Source organism: Leptonychotes weddellii, chromosome 3 (assembly GCF_054177405.1).
Source record: "Leptonychotes weddellii isolate Sample4059 chromosome 3, ASM5417740v2, whole genome shotgun sequence".
Lineage (NCBI taxonomy): Eukaryota > Metazoa > Chordata > Mammalia > Carnivora > Phocidae > Leptonychotes > Leptonychotes weddellii.
Genome location: NC_138371.1, coordinates 27,622,263 through 27,645,284, shown reverse-complemented (window position 1 = coordinate 27,645,284; position 23,022 = coordinate 27,622,263). Strand labels below are relative to the sequence as shown.

Sequence of the window (23,022 nt, the reverse complement as noted above, 5' to 3'; positions counted from 1 at the left end):
ATTGTGATCACTTATTTTCATTCCAGAGTCATACTTTGTGCTGAACCATGAAAAGCAAAAATACATTTAAAATATTAAACCATAAGCTATTAGAGAAGGGTAAAAGAGTCCCTTTGTGTCAGGATTTCTTCTGTCTGAAGGGATGAATAGCCGTCACCTTTCTCTGACATAAATAGCTTTCATATAATACCTTCCAGAGGAAAAAAAAATGGCTTTAGGACAAAATACTCCTTTTCCCCATGCATGAACTTTTGAACAGAAAAATAACATTAACAGATTATTAAACTATTTGTCACCAAAGAAAAGCAGATGGTATTTTTGTACCTTGAATAATCTGTAGCAGAAAAAAAAAATCATCAAAGGGGTAGCCTTTACTTGCCCTGCTTTCAAATTCACTAATTTCTCTCTTCCCAATGTAATTTACAATTGCCCTTGATTTTCAGACTTGTGATTTTGTTCCTTATTAAAATGGTTTAATTTTCTTTCAAAAATCTATGTTAAATTTCAGAGTTCAGAGTGGGAGAAAAGAACTATTGAAAAGGCACTTTTTTTTTTTTCCTTTTCTCTTTTTCCTGGAGGGAGGCTTTGGTTCTCAGAGGATATCAAATTCCCATGTCAGTTTTGTAAGTAAGGATCAGAAAATCTGTTGTCTTTTTAGGCCAGGCTGTTTGTCTTATTTGTGTGTTTATAGTAAACTCATCTACAAGTGCTTCCTGATGAAGTTAACACTTAGTTAATTACCCAAAGCCTTGACACGTTCTATAATTGCCATTTGGCTAACAAACATTTGATACTTTTCTTGGGTGGAATTTGTTGAGAACTAGAGAAGCAAGCTTTTGATGAATGGGGAACAAACCAAATAAATACAGTATTTTATGTTCTTTTAATTCAGGGCCAAGTGGATTTGGATGGAGTGTTTATTTAGTTTGCTGGCTGTTTCAAGATGCTGTGGTGTATTGATTCCTTTTATTATGAGCAGCCGTTTAACCTGACCTCTTCCAGATCCAGTATTTTAAAAGCCATAAATTTTAACTTTACTTATGAGCAAAGGCTGAAATGCTGTGAAAGCCTTTTTATTAGTTGAGCTTCACCATTCCTGATGCTCTTGTGTCACCCATGGAAACAATATTTAGGGCTTCTTAAATTAGAGTCGCTGCTCTACTGGTCGGGAGGGGCAAAGGCAGCTATAAAATGAAGTCATAAACATTTCAGGGGTATTGCATTCCGTGATGCGATAGCAGACAGGTGCAGGAAAGTAGGGGCAGGCTGAAAGAGAAAAGGATTTGGGTTGATCACGTTAAATAAACATTTATTTTAGCATCTCAGATCCTGAACACTATTTGGAAGAGAGGGACAGAGTACCAGGCAACCAAAGAGCAGGACGGAGCCAGAGGCCAGTTCCCGAGACTAGTCTTAGACAAATCCGAAGGTCCCAGGTACAACCCTCCTCTCTGGATTTACGACAAACCGAGAAATCTACTTTTCTTCCTAAGCTGAGAAAATATATGCTTCTGATCATCGACTGATTTGAACATGATCCAGGGGAGAGTTTTTCTAGAATGTCAGTGCTTAACTTTTTGAAGGAACCATGACTGTCCTCTGAGGATGGGGAACTGTTTCGGGTTGATCAGCAAATCAAAACCATTTCATTTTAAAATAGCCCAGTAATGCATCTCCCTGCCAGGTGTATACACTTGAAAGGGCCTAATTTTCCATACAAAAGAAGAGAAGGAAATATACACAAATGTAGCCCTGAAATGTATCCACGGGTGAGAATGCCTTGTATTTAGAGTTGAGGACAGAAGGAAACATTGTACTTGTGGGGATTCCAGCCTTTTACTTATGCACATCTCACATCGGTAGCTTTGGTTTTCTTTGTAGAAAAGCAGAGAATTTCCCATCAGTTTTCTAATTATCAAGATGTTTGTTTAAACAAATTTTCTTTTCTCAACCTCTAGACCTCCTTTTATTTGATCATGCAGCAAAACTCTGATACAGCATTAGTGAGGTTATATAAGCAAAGAATTATCATTTCACTGTAGGAAAAAAAATCCAAGCTACGAAGAGAAAAAACTCATACTGAAATAATTCAAATAAAAATGCCTACAGCCAAAGAGAAATATTGAATGAGGAGATCCCACTCCCATCTTTATATTTCTTTGCAGAGGAATTTAATCCAAAATGGCATGTGTTTGGACTTGGTTTGTTAGTTGACCTTATTAATCTCTTTTTTCTTCTCCTGATGATAGCCTACTGAAGAATCCTTGTACTACGTGGCCAGAGACTTCTGTCCCAGCATTTCAGCCTTTGAACATAACCTTTAATATTTGTCTCCTCTTTGAACATAACCCTTAATATTTGTCTCCTTCTTGAACATAACCCTTAACATTTGTCTCCTCTGAATATTTCAGTGACTTAAATAAGAAAAACAAGACATATTTAGATTTCTTGGTATTAAAATTAAGTTGCTTCCCTAAATTGTCATTCTTAAGTTGCTAAAACAGGAGAAACTTTCTTAATAATTTGAAAAAACAAATCAGTGTTAAAATAACTCCAGAATTTTACCACCTTTCAGTTTAAAAATTGCCTACAGTCCATTGGTTCCACACCACCTGAATCATTGTTTGGTCTTCACTTAAAACCAAAGCCTTCAGAGGGTGTGAGTTCTTATACTACTGTAGCCAAAGACTTCTGTCCTAGCATTTTTTTTTAAAGATTTTATGTATTTATTTGACAGAGTGAGAGCACAGTAGGCAGAGCGGCAGACAGAGGGAGAGGGAGAAGCAGGCTCCCCACTGAGCAGGGAGCCCGATGCGGGGCTCGATCCCAGGACCCCGGGACCATGAACTGACCCAAAGGCAGACGCTTAACCTACTGAGCCACCCAGGTGCCCCTCTCCTAGCATTTTAAGAAGTCAAGTATTCTTGTTAATTCAGTTCCCCAAATTTAGTTCCATTCACTAAACAAGCAGCAAAATATTTAAATGTTTACAGTGTGTTTTTTTTTCCTACACCCTTATTTGAATCAAGGTGGAACTACACTTTTATTAACCAAAATATCATCTGATCAATGTTCTGTATCCTACCCCTTTTTAGTAACCATGCTTTTAAAAAGAACCACCTTTAAAGAAGACATTTTAATTGTAGTAAAATATACATACCATAAAACTTACCATCTTAACTATCTTTAAGTGTATGGTTCAGTAACGTTAAGTATACTGACACTGTTGTGCATATGACTTTTAACGTCCAGATAATCCCAATAAATGTCCCCGCTCCCTGCAATGAGGCAGCCACGTCTACAGCCGGAGCAGCTGTGGTGGATTTGATGATCTCGGGGCAGAATATTCCCCTCTATAACCACAAAAGGGAAAGTAGTTGTTATCTTGGGGAAGTTACTCAGATTTCTAGAAAAACTTTCTGCCGGGGTGGCTGTCATGGTGTGAATTAAAAGGTTATGTCAGAGGTTAAACTATGCAATTAAATCAAGAAAGCAGATTATTCTAGTCGCTGACATTAACTTTTGGAAAGAGACAGGATTAGCTGTACTTAGTCACATATAAATCACGTGAAATGAACAATGGGAAAAAAAATTATTTCACCAGGTACTTCCCGTGAAAGAAAATCATTCCATCTTGCACCTCTAATTTTTCATCTTAATTCTGTTACCTCACAAGACTCATTATCCTTTTCCAGATTTGCACAGTGACTGATGCATTGTGACAGGTTGTTTTTGTTTTTCTGCTTTAAAAAATATTCCCTCTCTCCCTAAATAATTATCTGCAAATTAACCTTTTCTCTTACTGGAATATTTGTTGGGATCGAATACAGAAAATAGAAATGTGTAAGCGAGGCTCTTTCGACAGGAGATAAATTCTTAAAGGCCACCAGAGTATCATTTAGTAACCGCCTGGTGCAGTCCACTGAATGGGCCCCCTTTTGACCTGAAAGAGTTAATGCTCTATTGAAAGTGTGTGGATTGCCCCCAGCTTTTCTCCCTTGGAATGCTCTGACCCATTAATGGCAGTAATAATAATAATAGAAAACAATCCCACTTTGCCTCCATTACTCTGAAACTGTTAATGGTAGCCTAATGTTTTTTATTCTGTAAGTGTAACTGAAAACTGACATTCTGCTCAGCTAAAATTTCAAATGTAGTATGTTTTTTTCATTGCCGTTTTTACATGCCGTGCAGGATGCTGAGTAAGGAATAAAGCAAAGGTTTATAATTGGTCTTTTAAATCATCATAAACATTTATTTTTCCCCCCATGGCTATTTCTAGTGCCAATAACTCAGTCATAAGATGATGGGAAAAACTATTTCATGATGCATCACAGCTCCTTTCTAAATTCTTACCCAGAACAAGGCAGGGAGAATAACACATGACATTTGGTTTGCTCAAAAGTTGATATTAAAAGAAGAACAAAAATAGCTCTTTTTTCGTGGGGGAGCATCATCAATGAACCCAATAGTCCTTTCTTTTTTGATATAAATACTTTTTAGAAAAGCCATACATTTTTGTGTTTTAATTATAATTAACTATCAAAAGTGAAATAGGGCTCTGCAATGTTTGGGGTAGAGTTGGGGCTTCTGTTCTGGGAGGCTGACTTCTATAAGAGGCGATTAATGATGATAACCCTTTCTTGGACTATCCAAAGATTACAAGCATTTGGCACAAAGCCTGCCACATAGTAAGTTCTAAATAAAGATCAGCTTTGTTGTTATTGTTGTTGAGCCAAAACAAAGCAAAACAATCCATCCCAATTTTAGGTCCTAAGGTCACACACATGTGGGGCAAATGAGTCCCACCTAGTGCACGGTACAATTAGAAAGCCCCTGCCTTGGTTATCATCCCCAGAAATAAGCATGTGTATTTGAGTGACTGTGTTTGGACACAGTCGCAGACTTCAGAGGTCTCATATTGCTGGTGGGATCAATCAGGCACCTGGTCATCTGGCTTCTAGAGTGGTCTTCGCTCTTTTTCCATCCTCTCTGTCCATCTTCACCTCTGCGTGCCTCCCGCCCCACATGAACACTCCACAGTAGACAAATTGGTGGGTTTACCACCACTCATCAGGCCTCTGCTCTCCCCTCTTTCCCACTCTGTCTCTAGGACCATCTCTCAATCTGTCCAGAGGTCCATTTCAGCTGAGAGTCTTCTTTTTCTCCCGCGACTCCTATCCCCCACTCTACATCTTACCATATTCCACCTTGTTTGGGGATGCCTTTGAATTCTGCATTTTCATTCTCCATAAGCAGATGTTCACAAAGAGATACCTTTCTGTATCTTTCTTGTGATCAGTTAAGTCCAATGTCTGTAATGGCTGTGGAGGAAAACACCCCCCCCTTTTTTTTTTATTAGTAGCAACATAATGACACACATATATATAGTATGTTGCAGCCTATGGCTTTCTCATTCATGTGTAATTTCAACTGATCACAACAAAAATCCATGAGATTGGCATTACTGGTAATTTAGATATGTTATTTAACTTATCAGTGCCTCAATTTCCTCAACTATCAAATGGGGATAATGATAATATGTACCTCACATAATTAAGTACAGACACCCAGGCACTCAGAACGTACCTGGACAGGTAACTGCTGCTGGTGTTTTCATCATCATCAGTGTTATATTTTTCATTATTCCACTCTTACTGATAAAGAAATGAAGCCCAGAAAAGGTAAATGACTTGCCGGACCCCAAGTCTTCCAATGCCACGTCCACATAAAAGGTGTTTCTTACAGGGGTGCCTGGGTGGCTCAGTCGGTTAAGCCTCTGACTCTTGATTTCAGCTCAGGTCATGATCTCTGGGTCATGAGATCGAGCCTCATGTCAGGCTCTGTGCTGGGCGTGGAGCCTGCTTAATAAGATTCTCTCTCTCAGGGTGCCTGGGTGGCTCAGTTGGTTAAGCATCTGCCTTCAGTTCAAGTCATGATCCCGGAATCCCTGGATCGAGCCCCGCATCAGGCTTCCTGCTCAGAAGGGAGTCTGTTTCCTTCTCTGCCCCTCACCCTGCTTGTGTTCTCTCTCCCTCTCTCTCCCTTAAATAAATAAAATCTTAAAAAAAAAAAAAAAAAAAAAAATTCTTTCCCTCTCACCCTGCCACCCTACCCTTGCCCTCTTTTCTCTTTTTCTCTCTCCCTCTCTTAAAAAAAAAAATGCTTCTTACTTAAAAATGTGTATTGTTAGCCTATCACTTCCTTGGTTTTTACAGAGAAGTTTGGGATTCACATTTATTTAGAAATTCCATTAAAGAGAAGCTTGAAAGGAACATACTCATACAACACAAACCCTCCTGCAGAAACAGACACCTCCTCCCTGTGAGGCAGCTCCATCTTCTCCCACATGTGAGGCCTCTATTGAGTAGCCACGGGAATGCAATGGGAAGAACAGGCCCTTATGAGTGATATTAAGTTTATTCATAACTTTAAAATCCAAAGCAAGGGGTGCCTGGGTGGCTCAGTTGGTTAAGCGACTGCCTTCGGCTCAGGTCATGATCCTGGAGTCCCGGGGTCGAGTCCCGCATCGGGCTCCCTGCTCGGCAGGGAGTCTGCTTCTCCCTCTGACCCTCCTCCCTCTCATGCTCTCTGTATCTCATTCTCTCTGTCTCAAATAAATAAAAATAAAAAATCTTTAAAAAAATAAATAAATAAATAAAATAAAATCCAAAGCAATGTATTTAATTAGTGCAACTGCAGATAGGTTGTTTGAACCCTTGGTTAACCATAGCAAGAATTCATTTTATTCTGCTTTCAAAAGCCATTCTATTTTTCCGAAGTGTATAGCAATTAGTTGTATGTCTACAGTTAGTAGAAATGATCTGGCAAATGGTCCCCTCTTCACAGAGGAGTCAGGGGCCAAGATGAGAAGATCAGTTTGATACAGTCTTCTCTGTTGGGGAATTTATCTCTTGAAAAACCCAACCAGTAACAGACTAGAACATGCTCGCTTATAGACTAACATGAGGGGCCATTCTAACTGCTCTGATCAGCTCTGTACTTATGATCTCCTCACCGTTATAGCCAAGGAACAACCTTCCCTGTTGCTCAAGTGTCTGTCTGACCTGAGAAGAAACAACTGGTGGGTTGGTATAGAGATGAAACATTAGAGAATAGGGTATTAAGTCAACTCTTTAGGTGACAATTGAAAATACCAATTTCAAACTGGCTTTTGCAAGAAGATAATTTGTTGACTCAGGCAACTGAAAAGTTCAGAGGAGCATCTACATAAAGACAAGGCTGGATCTAGGGTCTCGGTGTCAACAATGCTCTTTCTCACAGTTCTGGTTCCTCTCATTGGACTTCATTTTCATGGAAAAGCAAGATGGCTATCAGCAGCTCCAGGCTTATCCCCCCAGCAACCCCGGTAGCAAAGAAGATGCCTTTTTCCTGGTCACTCTACCAGGGTTAGTTCTAATTAGCTGTGTGTGGACCAACAGCCTATCCCTGAACCAACCAGGGGATGATATTTACTGATAAGTTATGCCTGGGTCATAGGCACACTTCTGGGTGAAAGTGGGGGGAGCATAGTCAACCCCCCCCAAAAAAACAGGATACTCATTCCATCAGGAATGGTGAATACTGGGTAGGAAAAAAAATGAATGTCAATACCAGGGGTAGGTAAAACGGGCAGATCAGGATAGCTGGCAAGTTGTGCTATTCTTCCCGCTCTTCCATGAGCTTCCCTGAGATGGAATATAGCAGTACCTCCATTACTCTGAAATTTCACTACAATCTGACAAGAATTTCAGCACAAGAAAGATTGATCATAGACTTCCCAGAGGGGAAGTTATTAATGGAAATGCCACCTTCTTGTAACCTTGTTTCCTGCTGGCAAGGGCTCCTCGGGCTGAGGTATAGGGAAATTCCAGCACGTTGTCAGATTTCACAACAACATTAAGTGGGACTTCCTTTTCATATTTGCCACCTCATTTATTTTGTGTGCCCCCATGTTATTAGTTTTACTGCCCATTAATCATTATATATTACAAAATACAATAAAGTGTGCTTAAGAGGAGATAGCATCGGGTCTGGCCGCAGCAATCACAGCTTAGCCATGCCAGTAGGAAGCTTAAGGGTGGCAGGCGGTGCCCCCGTCCTACCCGTTCACAGAGACACATCCAGGAGCACCTCTTGCCTCCCAAGTAGATGAGACCATGTTTCTTCAGCCTTTCCCAGTTGGTCAGAGAAAAGTCTAGGGCAAGTAGCTCCATTCACTGTAAGGAAAGATGACTAATCATACTAAAAATGTTTTAGAAGAAATTGCTTCACAGAGGCCTGAAGTTGGAATTGTTAAAAGGATGAAAGTAAAGACCAAGATATTTTATTTGCAGTGAGTTCCATTACCATATAATATAGCAGTCTTTCTTCTCCTTAATTTTTCCTATGTATTTCTTCCGTGTTCTCGTCTCAAAATACCAATATTACCAAGCCATTCTGCTGGTGAAAAACTTTTAAAGGATTTCTGTTGCCCCCTGCTGCAGTCTCACATTTTCAGCCAGATTTCGTATCTTACTTTACCCCTACTTATTTCCCACCAATCCCCAATACAGTCACTTTCCCTTACCGGTCACTCTATCCATCCTATACCCCTACCACCAAAGAGACGTGTCAGGTTTCTTCTCATGCTTTTCCTCCTTTGTGGAGCTCCTGCTCACCTCCTACTTTTCCTGCCTGTGTCTGATCCGTCTTCAAGGACAAGTCTTGCTTTGTTCACGTAGCCTTATCCAGTGACCGAAGATCAGGGTGCTTTGTCCTCTCTGGACTTTCACGTGTCCACACTGCTCTAGCCCAGAACTATGCTATATGTCAGCATCCTTGGCTCTATAGTCTTCAGCACTGTCTATTGCCCCATGACCCCAAAAGTCTGTGACGCTTCCTGCCTTGTCATTTTGTTGATGGTGTAATGGGTTGGTCTGGGGGAGAAGAGTCACCCAGCTCTTCACTTGGCCCAGACTTGGGTATTCCCAGCAAGTGATTTTAGAATTTGGTTTCTTTATGGAAAATACCTCTGTAAGAAACAAGGCTTTTGGGCTATTGAAAGAAGTGAAGGGTGTAGAAGATGATTTGAAAAGTGACGAAAAGTCTTAAACAATACAAAAAATAATTAGTTTTGAGTGAAGAGTGAAAAGTCAAAGCTAATGATGCCCCAGGCCCATGATATATGGCTATGGAAACAGAAATCCTCTTGGCGTTCTGTTGGTTGTAAAGAAATCCTCCTAATGAGTGTAAACATTACTCATAAAAGAAGACATATGGTACAAACTAATGTTTACTGAATACTTGTATGTGCCAGGCATCATGTTTGAGCTCGGTATCAGATAGTCCCCCTAACTACCCGGTGAAGAAGGTGCAATCATTATCTCTGTGTTACAAATTTTACAAATTTGTCATCATAGCAAATTGTAAAAATCTGTAACAAATTTACCAATGAGGAAATTGAGTCACGGAGGGGTGAGAGCATCAGAGGTAACACCGTGAGTATAGAATGGGACTGGGAAATGAACCTAAGTGGTCTGACGCCAGAACCGGTGCTTCTTATAGCTATTGCTCTGAAGAGTAGATTATTACTGGATGCCAAAAAAGCAGTTAATTAGTGGAGTGAAGAGAAAACATGGCGCCCATTGGAAATACCACTACTGAAGAAGCCAGGAATCAAACATTTTTATTTTCTAAGCTTTGGGGATCTATATATATCCTCAGATGGATATATTCCCTCACAAATGGGAAGGGACTCCTATTCGTTATCCGGTGTTATCACTGCGTGTGTGTTCATCTTCGTTCAGCACATGGATTATAACATCTTGGAGGAAAGTAGGTACCTTATCTTTTATTTTGAGGCTTCAAAAAAAGTGGGAGGAGCTTAATTCCTGGGTTGTCAAAGTAAAGAAAGCCTTACAGAACATCCGAATGGCTTTGCCAAGTCAAAAGGCCAACATTTCTTTGTCAGCAAACTCAGGGAATTTTAAAAGGAATTGGAAGAGAATTGAGTTGAGTGGTTGTTCTGAGATTTACATGAGATACAGTACTGAGGTACCACCTCTCAAGAATGATTCTCAAGTCACCAGGGAAAGGGAAATCATAAAATATTATTGAAAATCACCCAAATTCACCTTAAAGGACAGAATTCAAAATTATCTGCAACAGATAGCTGTTTCTTCAGTCAAGCATCAGATGAAGTGATCAGCTTGGGTTTAAGCATGGGGACCCATAGAAGATAGAAATCTTGAAACTCAGGAATGACCCTTCCTATGATAGGATGCTTATGACATAAGCAGCAAGCAGAGACCGTCACCTCATACCTGTTACAATGGCTGTTAGCAAAAAGACAAGAGATAACAAGTGCTAGCAAGGATGTGGGGAAAAGGGAACCTTGTGAACTGTCAGTGGGAGTGTAAATTGGTACAGCCATTATGGAAAACAGTATGGAGGTTCTTCAAAAAATTAAAAATAGAGCTACTGTGTGATCCAGCAATCCCACTTATGGGTGTCTATCTGAAGGAAATGAAATCACTATTTTGAAGAGTATCTGCACTCCTGTGTTCATTGCAGCGTTATTCACAATGGCCAACACATGGAAACAACCCAAGTGACCATCAGTGAATGAACAGATCAAGAAAATGCAGTATATATACACGAAGGGAGTATTATCCTGCCATAAAAAAAGATAGAAACCCTGCCATTTTCAACAACATGGATGGACCTTGAGGGCATTATGCTAAGTTAAAATAAGTCAGAGAAAGGCAAATATTATATGATCTCATTTATATGTAGAATCGTAAAAAGCTAAATTCATAGAAACAGAGCAGAATGGTGGTTGCCAGGACCTTAGTGATGGGGGAAATGTGGAACGTTGGTCAAAGGGTACAAACTTCTAATTATAAGATGATTAAGTTCTGGGAATCTAGGTGCAGCATGGAAACTATAGTTAAGAATTCTGTATTATATAGTTGAAAGTTGCTAAGAGAGTAGATCTTAAATGTTCTCACCACACACACCAAAAAATGGTAATGATGTGAGGTGATAACTAACCTTCGTGTGGTAATCATTTGACGATATGTATGTGTATCAAGTCATCATTTGCACCCCTTAAACTTCCACAATGTTATGTATCCATTATATCTCAATTAAAAAGAATGTAATGTTTACCCAGGGTAAAAAGTAAAAGCAGAGACTCACAGGAAACAGTTCATTTCTCCAAACTCCTGCCCTTTCTGAGATGCATTCATTCTAGAGCCTACTCTCCCTGAGGTGGATGGTGAGTGAAATTACTCCCATTACATAAGTTATTTTGTTCTGCCCGCTCACCCTCCTTCTTCATTTGAGCTCTCTCTGGACATGAATGTACAAGTGAATTTGGGTAAGTTCAATTGTGTATGATGCGATCTCATGTTGTATAGGAAAGAACTTTGTAAATTATAAAGCAACAAGGAAGTGTTTGTTACTATTATACTTAAGCCTCTGTTACCTCTAGGACCAAGCACAGTTCTGAGCCATAAAACATACTCAGTAAACACTCATTGATAGCTGACTTAATTTTGGCTCGACACTTTAACATTAGATTGAAATCTTGCTTCAAATATATCCATAGAGAGATTGTTATTCATATTCACACCAAACCGAAAAACACACTTCCTATCAGTTCTATAAATAACTCAGTAACTGAGAATTTGAAGTGTTTTCTTTCTTTTAAGTACAGTCAGCTATCAAAAGGGGAGAAAATGGTAAAGCAAAAATGCAAAAATAATATTTGACCCTAAGAAATACAGATACTAAATTAACATAACATCATGTAAAAACATCTTTGTGCGTCTTCATCCAAGAAATCAATCGGTTTGAACTTTTAGTTATGCTAATGGTTTTAAAGAGACTTATTAGAATTCTTTCTGTTATACTTTATTTTGAGAGTACTATAGTATACAACCACATAGGGCATAAACCACTCAACAATCAAAAGCAGAAGAAAGATGTGCTGCTGAAGCAAGCCGTACAGAGTAAACGGTAAAAGGAAAGGGTGGGGTGGCGAGTAGAATCACAGAAGCACTTTGTATTCAGAGTGAAAGCCTGTTCCCAGGGTATACAAGAAGGATCTGGAAGACAAATAGAGGTGTTCTTGGCGGTGGGAAAAACAAGACTAAAGTGCACTCAAGGAGATAGAAATGGCAGAAAAGGTTAATATTACAGAGAGAAAAGTTAAGCAAAGGGAATGACTAGTATAAAAAGAAAGGCAAAACATAGAGAAGATGAATGAATAATTATGGATAGGGCAGAAATTATTAAACCCTTGAAAGTGACACCAAAGAACCTAAGGGCTGTATTAACAAAGAACAAGACGCTGTGTGAGTGCTTTGAGGAAGTAACACAACTCTGAGGTGTGTTTGTCCGGATAAAATTTGGTTCCCCCTCACAGCCCTGGAGAAAAGGGGCATCCACATGCTTATATACCCTTTACCTTCACCTTCATTTATCCCTACAACATGTAGTGCTTCCCTGTGCTGAGGATACCAAGTCAACAGGACTAAGAAAATGATAGGTGGCATTTATCGATCCTATTGATCCTGTTTCACAGGTGGAAAAGCTTGCTACATTAGACAGTTTATTGGACTCTCAAACAAGTGTTTTTTTCCCCCAGTTAAATAATTAAAGTTGTTTTGTTTTGTTTCCTCTAAGTAGCCATATTCCCTTTTGGAGACAAGTGCTATTTATCCAATTTTTAAATTCATTATTATCTTGAATGCCAATTGTGAGTTGTTGTTATTGTTGTTTTTAATTAGGTAAGGGTTTTCCTAATAAGCTAGTTAAGAGGGTAAGCAAAAGATCACAACAAACCGGCTTTTGGGAATGGGTTTGTCTGAGTTCTTCAGTTGCCTTAACAGAATCTGCCCAGAAATATGGTTATATACACATATTTTTAAATAATTTACCCATTACTGGCTCAGCCAGTTAAGCATCTGCCCTCGGCTCAGGTCATGATCCCAGGGTCCCAGGATCGAGTCCCACATCGGGCTCCTTGCTCAGCAGGGAGTCTGCTTCTCCCTCTGCCTGCTGCTCCCCCTGCTTGTGCTCTCTCTCTGACAAATAAATAAATAAAATCTTTAATAAATAAGTACATAAATAAATAATTTACCCATTACATTGAACCAGGAAATATTTCCTTACCCACAAAATAGACAATAAATGAAAACAAGTGTCACAAGAATGTTTTTGGTGCAATAAATTCACTGTTCTTTACATTTATTGCACATAATTTGAGTCCAGGAAAGGCACCAAAATCAGGCATAAGATTTCGACTTTCAGTTTATCAAAGAAGGAACTTTTAGTAACAATTAGCTTGTGTAACAACACTTGGCAGAGATTTGAAGACTTCGGGAGGGCCATGCCCACACTCATCATCAAAGCAGTGTGTTGTATTTGTTCACCTAATCTTCCCGTATTTTCTCTAGATATTTTCACTTTAAAATAGACAATGTTTGGAGACAGAGGAGGAGAGATTATGCAAATGTATGAATCTTAATGAGAAGTTCATTACTGAACATTTGACGTGAATTTCAAGAAGTGATAAAAGACCCTGGGATTTACGAGACTTAAAAGAAAAATTTCTGCTCCTGGAGAACTTGGAAATTGCCAGTAAAAGAACTGAGACCCATTTGACAGCAGATAATGTATAAACCAGATTACATTATGCCCTATGGTAATGAATAGGAAACGGGGCACAGTGATAAGCTTGGAATGATGATCAATATTTGGAATACTGAGATAGGCAAGAAGGTAATTAGGCCCATTATGGACACAGCACAGATAACATAATTTAAGAAATTATACATTTGGATATTATGGAGAATTTTTTTTCTAGGCTAATGGATTTGCAATGATATCTATTAAAGCACATAAGACATTTTCCCTCTAGGGAAACTACTAAAAAAATCAAATATACAAAATTTTCAGTTAAGTGTAATCTAAAATAAAAAGACAAAGCGGGATATATTGGAGAATAAAGTGGTGTTGTGACTTCCTACTTGGAATTTATGATAGTTTTTCATTCGAAGAGTTTTAAGGCTATTAATTTCACATCACAACTCCCCATGAAGCAAGTAAAGCATTTCTATTGTATTTGCCCAAGTTCATTGCTCATAATACAGCAATGCCAAATTGATAATGAAAGCAAGCTATCTTGCCGAATTCCCGGCCTTCTTAAGTTTCATGCTGTGACCCCTGAATAGCACTGCAATCATTTTGATCCCCAGTTTACTACTGGGCACAATTCCTTTATTTTAGAGGGAGGAGCACTAACTTAATTAATTTTCACTAAGTGCCTTGGGGGCCATTGATGTTATTGAAATGTGCAAATTAATACATTATTTATTCTTAATTTATCATAAGTATTTATTAATTATAAAGCCCTAGCTGGGAGAAAAACTTGCCACATATCTGAAAGTGAATACCTTCCCCAAAATAATTCCTTATGTTCTAATAAGAATGTATTGGAAGGGGCGCCTGGGTGGCTTAGTCGTTAAGCGTCTGCCTTCGGCTCAGGTCATGATCCCAGGATCCTGGGATCTAGCCCCACATCGGGCTCCCTGCTCCGCGGGAAGCCTGCTTCTCCCTCTCCCACTCCCCCTGCTTGTATTCCCTCTCTCGCTGTGTCTCTCTCTGTCAAATAAATAAATAAAATCTTAAAAAAAAAAAATGTATTGGAAGCAATTTCATCAATAATGGAAGATCCAATTACTGTTTTTCTGGATTAAGGTATTCTTTTATTGCAAGATTTTAATGCTACAACGGGAAGTTCAAATATTGCCAATGAAATCTCAGACTAATTAAATGATTATAGCCTTGAGGAAAGGGCAACCGAGACTCCACTCTCAGTCTTCCCAGTGATAGTCTCTAGATGCAGTGAACAGATGGGTACATATACCCTATTTCAAAAGAAAAAAAAAGTAAGGAGTTGTTTAAAAAAAATCAGTTCAACTTTTGAATAAAAAAGAAATGATGCTATTTCTTTAGGAAGCCCTTTTCAGCTTTTTGCAGAAGGAATGGTTGTAGTTGAGAATGCAATGGTGGAGGGGCACCTGAGTGGTGCAGCAGCTAAGCATCTGACTCTTGGTTTTGGCTCAGGCCTGATCTCAGAATCGTGGGATCGAGCCCCACGTGGGGCTCCACACTTCGCATAGTCAGCTGGATTTCTCTCTACCTCGTCCTCTGCCCCTCTCCCTGCTCGTGAGCACGTGCGCGTGCTCCCTCTCTCAAAAAAGTAAGTATAACTTTAAAAAAAAAAAGAATGCAATGGTGGACTCAACCAACTAAATTGGGCTAGGCCTTCACTTATTCAGGTGTATAGAGGTGACACAAAAGTATAGTGCAGTAATTATCACTACTGCTTTATGAGCATAGACTATGCGGCAGATACTCTTCCATGCCGGTCCTACCATCATTTTACACATAAGGAAACTGAAGCACGGAGGGGTTAATAACTCGGGAAGTAAGTGGCAGAGTGGAGGTTGTTGGGATGTTTCACAGCTTCCCCTCTTAATCATTCACTGTTAATGATACTCTAGACTTTTATTCTCTATTATCTGAATCACCTGCCTGTAGGGAACCAACAGCAGTTTGCAGCCATGGGGCGGGAATCCAGGACTGAGTCAGGGAAGCTGAGGTCCACATCCAGACAGTCCTCCAGGAGGGACTTTCTGTTTTGTGATACATTGACATGGGACTTTCTACCTAGAAGGTGGAGGCAGTGGTTTCTCAGGGTGTGAATGGGACTTCTTTCTACCTATGGAGGCAGTGGTTTCTCAGGGTGTGAAGGGTCAGTTCTGTAGTGGTACCTGTTGACCTAGACAGTAGCTCTCTGTGTCATGAGACCACCTCTTTCATGCCCATTCCTCACATGGAGAAGTCTTTAGTCCTTTAAATCTTTAATCTTGTTGTGTGCATCCATTCTCTCCATAACAATGTGTTTCTCTGGATGACAGGGAGTAGTGGATATGTCTGAGGGTTGGTGGACCAGAAGACATGATCCTGAAGTTTCCCTCTACTCTTTGTGGGCAAGGCTTCTGGGACTCAGTCACGCGAGACCGTCCTTCGTCTGGGAACAGACGAATCTTTGAAAGTGCTATAGCATCTTTTAAAAAAATGTCAGTGATATCTCCTTATGAGGCTTTTATTGTAAGGAAAAATTTGGCGCATGGAACATTAAGAATATTTTTATTATATGACGTTGAGAATCATTTTTATCATGTAAGATCCCTCTTTTAGCACCCTTGATAACTGTTATATCATTTGTTTAAAGAAGTTTGTGTATGTCAGGTTAGTGTTTCTGATGGGAAGATGAGTTTAGCTGGATCTTAGAGAACATGGTCACTGGATGTAGAAGTCATAAATTAAAAAAAATAAAGCTTTGCTAATAAAGTTTGAAAGAAGACTTATTCCTTGGCATAGGCAAGTAAGTGAGGTTGGCCTGGAAATCACTGAACAATCATATTAAGATTAGTTCTGTAGATGCCAAAAATGGGACAAGTAAATGCTCAAATTTGGACAGAGTCCACCCACCCTGAGACTGATAACACATGGTATTCATAGATCAATCTCTCAGACAATTGCTTAAAATCAGCCCCAGCCAATATCACATCAACTGCCGAGGAAAATGTGAGGAGTCATCATATTTTGGGATGACTTCAATGGGATAAAGTGACTGAGGTTTTGAATTTGATTAATTACTTTACATTATCCCTTCAGAGAGACCTCTATTTTTAATGGGAGCTTAGAAAAAATATAATTTGTGTAAATGGTTAGGCTAAAAATAGACAGTGAATCTTCCCATTCTAAAAGCTACAGAATTTCCTAGGTAATGTCAACCTAAGTTTGAATTGGTGAGGGTAAGACTAAGAGAAGAGGGATTAAATGTGCCCATTTATTGTACTCTGTACAATCTTTACGTGGTGGGGTACTTCATTCTAAGTGTTTTGTTGGAATTTAGTGCTGATCCCCATCAATTGATATAATAATCCCTCCCATAACCAGTAACATGGCCTTGTTCTTCTGTCGGAAGCCCTGGGACACCTACAGGAGATGTGGAACCCTGGTCAAGGCCCACATCAGAGTCTTCTTTCACTTGGAACTTCAGTTCGGTGCCCCTGTGAAACCTTGCAGAGGCTTTCCTGATTTCAGATTTTCCTCTCTCACATCAGCCTGCCACTGCTACATCCTGTTGACTCCCCAGGAATAAATATAAACATTTTTTCCAAGCCTGAAAACCCCTGAGTTCACATTCACAACCTAGGACTCAACTAGTTTTGCTTTTAATTTTACCATGTACTATATCCAATACAGCTAGGTTGTAATTTTGGCCAGTGTCAGTCGATGCTTCTAATTTGTGGCTTCTATTTATTTTTGTAAAGTGAATTAATTGCTGGCTCTATTAATCCAGCAAATCCATGAATCCTTAATGTTCAGTTTGCTTAGAATGAGTAACACTGTATTTGTTCCTTCTCAAATACGACTTCTTGCTGAGCTTTAGATGAGCTCCTCTTAGATAGCGTGCCTTATATCTTGGATGATTTATTCACTTTCATGTTCCCTAGAATTTATTGCAAAAGGTTGACATGAATACTTACAGTTTGGGCTCTAATATAATCTCCTGAATGGCAATTAATAAATAAAAATGGTTACTATTGTTGACAGAGGAACTAAGCTTTCTCAGATAGTGTTCTTCATCTTCTTGTTTTCACCAAACTTCATGTCAGACGTCCCTAGGGGTTGATGGTGTAAAACATTTTCTGTAAACTCCAAAGCTTTTACTGTTGCTTTAATACCCCAAACTTCTATGTTGCCTTTTGTTTTCTTGTCAGAAACAGTCTTACCCGGGCGCCTGGGTGGCTCAGTTGGTTAAGCGACTGCCTTCGGCTCAGGTCATGATCCTGGAGTCCCCGGATCGAGTCCCGCATCGGGCTCCCTGCTCAGCAGGGAGTCTGCTTCTCCCTCTGACCCTCCCCTGTCTCATGTGCTCTCTCTCAAATAAATAAATAAAATCTTTAAAAAAAAAAAAAAAAGAAAGAAACAGTCTTATCCAATTTGTTTCTTCAACTTACCTTCCTTCCTGAGAATATTAGAAGTATGCCTCTTTGCGGATTTAGTAGTAACATAGTCTCAGTGTTTGTGACTTGCAAGTAGCATCTGAAATTTGTACCTGAAATTTCTTGTAATTTTTTTTCGCTTAATCTCATCTCTGTTGCGTTGATCAAAGATACACTGTCACCTGCAAAATGCAGTGTTTATTGTCATCATGTATATTGTTCAAAGTGCAAAATTGCCTCCTGTAAGTTAATGATGAAACTAGAGTTATAGCAACATCTGATCTTTGTAGTTTGCCTATTTGGCCAATCTTATCAGGACTAATCTAGACTAATGCTCTTCTTCTGGAGATGAGGACACGGTGGGCCAGTTTAAGTAGCTTGACTCATTAGAGTCATCAAGTAGAGGGCAGAGGCCAAGTTTATCTTTAGGCAGTACAGAGCAGAAATGCTGGAGTGAGGCTGCCTGAGGACGTTCCCGGTTCTGATGCAGAGTGAGTGTGTAATTTTATACCAGTATTTCTCTGCTCTGTGTATGAGTTCGTCATCTATAAAATGGGGTTAATAATAATAACTGTTAGGAATATAGTAAGGTAATACAGGTAAAGCGCTTAGAACAGGACGAAGCATGCCATGCAATGTTAGCTACTAGAATTATTGTCATTATTCTGACTACTTTTAACATATTTAGAACATATTGAAAAGAGGCATTGAGTAAGGTAGTTCATGCACATAACCCTTAGTATGTACTCAATCTGTAGCTATGGAAAAACTGCAAAGTAATTTATTCCCAGAAATGCAAATTTAGCCTCCAAGTGGTAATAACCTCCTTCTCAACTGGAGAGGATCATGAGATTTCGCCCTGGTAGAAAGGGGCCCTGATAGAATTCCTTCCATCTTTAAAATAATCTTCGCGCAGCTGGTATTTAGAGAGCCTAATCCTGCTATAGACAACCGGAAGCCTGGCTGTGGCTGGGAATGGCGGTCGCGGCGTGGGGGAAAGGGACAGCTACACGGCCAAACAGTGCTAGTAAAAAATATTATATATCGGAAAACAAATTACTAAAATTCACTTGTTTTTTTTTCTTTTTGGAATTATATATTACATTTAAAAATTACCCCTTTTCTAGATACCCATATAGAAATACAATTTGGAACAATAAGCACTGACACAGAAAAGTTGTTTACTTTCTTGCTTTGCTTTATTTATTTATTGACTAAATGAATTGCATTCATGATACAGTAATAGCCACTAGAGTAAAGTGTTTAATCATAAAAATTACAATCACTTCAGTGTTGATTTCTATGCATAGTATGTTACTCAGTAATCATAAAAATAGTCATGGAAATAGTCAAAGCTACAATGTAGGAGCACCTGGGTGGCTCAGTTAGTTAAGCACCTGACTCTTGATTTCAGCTCAGGTCATGATCTCAGGGTCATGAAATCAAGCCCTACACTGGACTCCACAATCAGTGAGGAGTCTGCTTGAGATTCTCTCTCTCCATCTACCCTTCTCCCCCCAATGCTCTCCCTCTCTCTCTCTCTCTAAAAAAATAAATCTTAAAAAAAAAAAAAAAAGCTACATGGCACCTGGGTGGCTGAGTTGGTTAAGTAGCTGCCTTCAGCTCAGGTCATGATCCCAGGGTCCTGGGATAGAGTCCTGCATTAGGCTCCCTGCTCAGTGGGGAGTCTGCTTCTCCCTCTGCCCCTCCCCCATGCTCGTGCTCTCTCTCATGCTCTCTCTCATGCTCTCTCACTCTCAAATAAATAAATAAAATCTTAAAAAAGAAATTAAATTAAATTAATTATTTTTTAAAAAGCTACAACGAAGGGAACACTTGGGATGGGCACTGTGAGAGAAGCACTCGTCATCTTCGATGCCCTGTGTGTGTGTGCATGTACAATTTCTATAGACTGCTAGAAACTTTCAAATTCATATATATCTGTGTATGTGCACATATACACACAGGCATATTTATTTAATATATGTTATCTTTTTTAAATCCTAACCACAACTTTACAAAAAAGAAAACTAAGACTCCAAGAACTCAAACCACTTGTTCAAAGTCACAAAAAGTTGGCAAAACTGGGGTCGAACCCCAAACCCTACTCACTCAACACCCCCTTTTTTAAGATGCCCAAACAAATATTTTTGGAACAACAGACTTTTCCACTACCCCACACCGTGCCTCATTAGGGAAAGGGTGACATTTTGCCCTTTCTTTTCCAGAATCTCCAAGCAAAGATTTTGGTCCAACCCTGGGTTTGAAAAAGTCCAGTTCCTTGGAGAGCCTCCAGACTGCGGTTGCTGAGGTCAGGAAGAACGAACTTCCCTTCCACAGGCCCCGGCCGCACATGGTTCGCGGCCGAGGCTGCAACGAGAGTTTCCGGGCAGCCATTGACAAATCCTATGATGGACCCGAAGAGCTAGAAGCTGGTAGGACAAAGTGCTTCTTTACCCACGTTCTTCATCTCATTATCATCTGCGAATCATAGGCAAGGATGTGTGCTTAACGACAAAGAAAAATGATTTAAGGATCACAATTAAATTTTTGATATTAAAAGTAATTCATTTTCCTGATATGTTTTGCCCTTTGGCTTAACGAACATGGAACTGGCTAACACAATATGCAATTTATTTGACAGTGCAAATGCTAAAGAAATGTTCTCCTTCACTTTCCTACATGGACGGGTAGGAGCACTAAGTATGCATTTCTTGACATTCTTATTTGAGTCATTAGAAGCAGCCTCAACCTGAGGACTGACTGCATTAATTGGGTAGAAGCAGTTGGGTTACATGTGTCCTCAGAAACCTCTCCTGGAAATAAACTCGCCCTGTTTGTTTGCCAGCATATGGGCTTTCGGAGCCGATCGAGGTTCCCAAGCTGGCTTTCAGAGATATTCATGTTTTGCCATGTATCAAACATTTCATACCACCGGCTGAACCACCCATTTCTCCCTCCTCCCAACAGCAAACCTTACTTGAAGTAACCAGATTTAGGCAGTTGTCTCTTCAAAGGGTACAAGTAGCCACGTGGAAGGGTAGAACTCTGGAGTGCTTTATTCATTCCTCTGTATTTTACATTTAACTTTTCTTGATCTACTAACAGTGAGTGCCCCTGACCACACGTATTGATTTTTCTCTCCATACAGACCGTCTGTCTGATAAGAGCTCTCACTCTGGCCAAGGAGCTCTGAATTGTGAATCTACCCCTCAGGGCAACTTGGAGCTGGAGGACGCGGAACAGAAAGCCAGGAAAATCAAAAAACCCAAAGAGAAGGACAAGAAGAAGGACAAGGGCAAACTGAAAGTCAAGGAGAAAAAGCTGAAAGAAGAAAATGAAGACCCAGAGAGGAAAATCAAGAAGAAAGGATTCGGTGCCATGCTGAGGTATGGGTGTGCTGTGAAGGCCCAGTGGGCTTTGTCTTGCTTTTTGGTTTCTCCTGGTGAAATCACTCCTCTGTGTGTAGCCAGAAAACAATGGCAAGCTTTCCCTCCTTTTTAGCTAAATGCGTAAAAATCTCAACTGTGAAGGTGCCTGTTCCTTTCCTGCAGAAGCAGAAGGAGCCTTCCTGGGTGGCTCCCGAGGCTCTTGGTGATTCCAGGAGGCTGTTATCAATTTGCTGCAAACGGAAGGCTAACGCCAGGTAGAGGCATGGGCAGTGCTCGGCCCTTGGTACCAAAGCATTATGCGCCTGAATTAAATGCATCTTCCATCAGTGTAGGGAAAGCAAGAGGTGAGGGAGTCCCCAACCATCGCGTCTACAACACCCCCGTGTGAGTTAGAGAAGACAGAGTAGATGGACCTCACTCAGCCGCCCCGTAATTGGAGATGCATGCATGGCCAGGCCTGTGAGCACCTGCAGAAGCTGGGAGCGGTCCGTGGAGATGTCCCTGGGTCTGGAATCAGATGACCCCGTTCTCAGTCCGTGACCCTCTGCACGTGAGCTGCCAGGCTTCATGTGTTGCTTAACTTCCTGAGCCTTCCTGTCTTCACTTTCAAAATGAGGCCAGCGGACCGCTCTCCTAACTCAGTGGGGTTGTGAGACAAGATTTCAGATGCAGCCAGCCCATCCATTGGGCATATCCCCTCAGGGCACGATCAGAAACCAACTTTGTCTCTTCTCCTACAGCTAAATGTGCTTTGTTGATGCTGAAATGGTGCCCCAACCAGCTTGGCATGTTCAGATTTCTCCAGGGCAGAGTCGAGCCCTGCTCTGTGCCTCCCCAGCTCTAGAGCCACGTGCCAAACCCAAGCTTGCACGCACGGGAAAGGGAGAGGGCCAGTGAATGTCTGCAAGTTTCGAGAAAACAGGGAGGATGACTGTCTCCTTTCATACAATTGCCTTCAAATCCTCTCAGGGGTAATCTTGAAGCCTCCTTGCTTATTTTGTTGGGAGCAAGAGGGGAAGCACCCCTTTCCATTACTTTCTTTACTCCTACAACTTTGCATCACAGAAAATCACTCTCTCAGTCTCTACCCTTCTTTTTTTCCAGGGGCTGAAGGTGAGGGATGTGCGAGGTGATGTTGGCTACCTCTTATTCAACTCTTAGGAGATATCTCTCTTAAGAATACTGGGTGGCATTTGTCATCAGATGTCTTTAGTTTGGGATTTTCTTTTTTTTTTTTAAGATTTTATTTACTTGTTTATTTATTTTAAAAAGAGAGAGAAAGCACATAAGTGTGAGAGGGGGAGGGAGTCTGAAGCAGACCCCTCCCTGAGCATGGAGCCCGAAGTGGGGCTCCATCTCACGATCCTGAGATCATGACCTGAGCCAAATCCAAGAGTTGGATGCTTAACCGACTGAGCCATCCAGGTGCCCCAAGTTTAGGATTTTCAACTGAAATTCCAGACAGAAAGTTCTATTCCATATCTGTTATTCATATATGATATGTAAATATAAATATAATCTGTTATTATATATAAATATGGAAAGAGAGAGAGAGA

General features: G+C 40.2%; 1 protein-coding gene across 4 annotated transcripts in view; it reads left to right on the top strand.

Moving 5' to 3' along the window:
* PARD3B (par-3 family cell polarity regulator beta) overlaps positions 1–23,022 on the top strand; it is a 985,082-nt gene that overhangs the window by 679,184 nt on the left and 282,876 nt on the right. For all 4 annotated transcript variants that reach the window (XM_081813815.1, XM_081813816.1, XM_081813818.1 and 1 more), the window contains 2 exons: positions 20,303–20,509; positions 21,226–21,463. In XM_081813815.1, the coding sequence (XP_081669941.1) occupies positions 20,303–20,509; positions 21,226–21,463 (445 nt within the window). The remainder of the gene's footprint in view (positions 1–20,302; positions 20,510–21,225; positions 21,464–23,022) is intronic.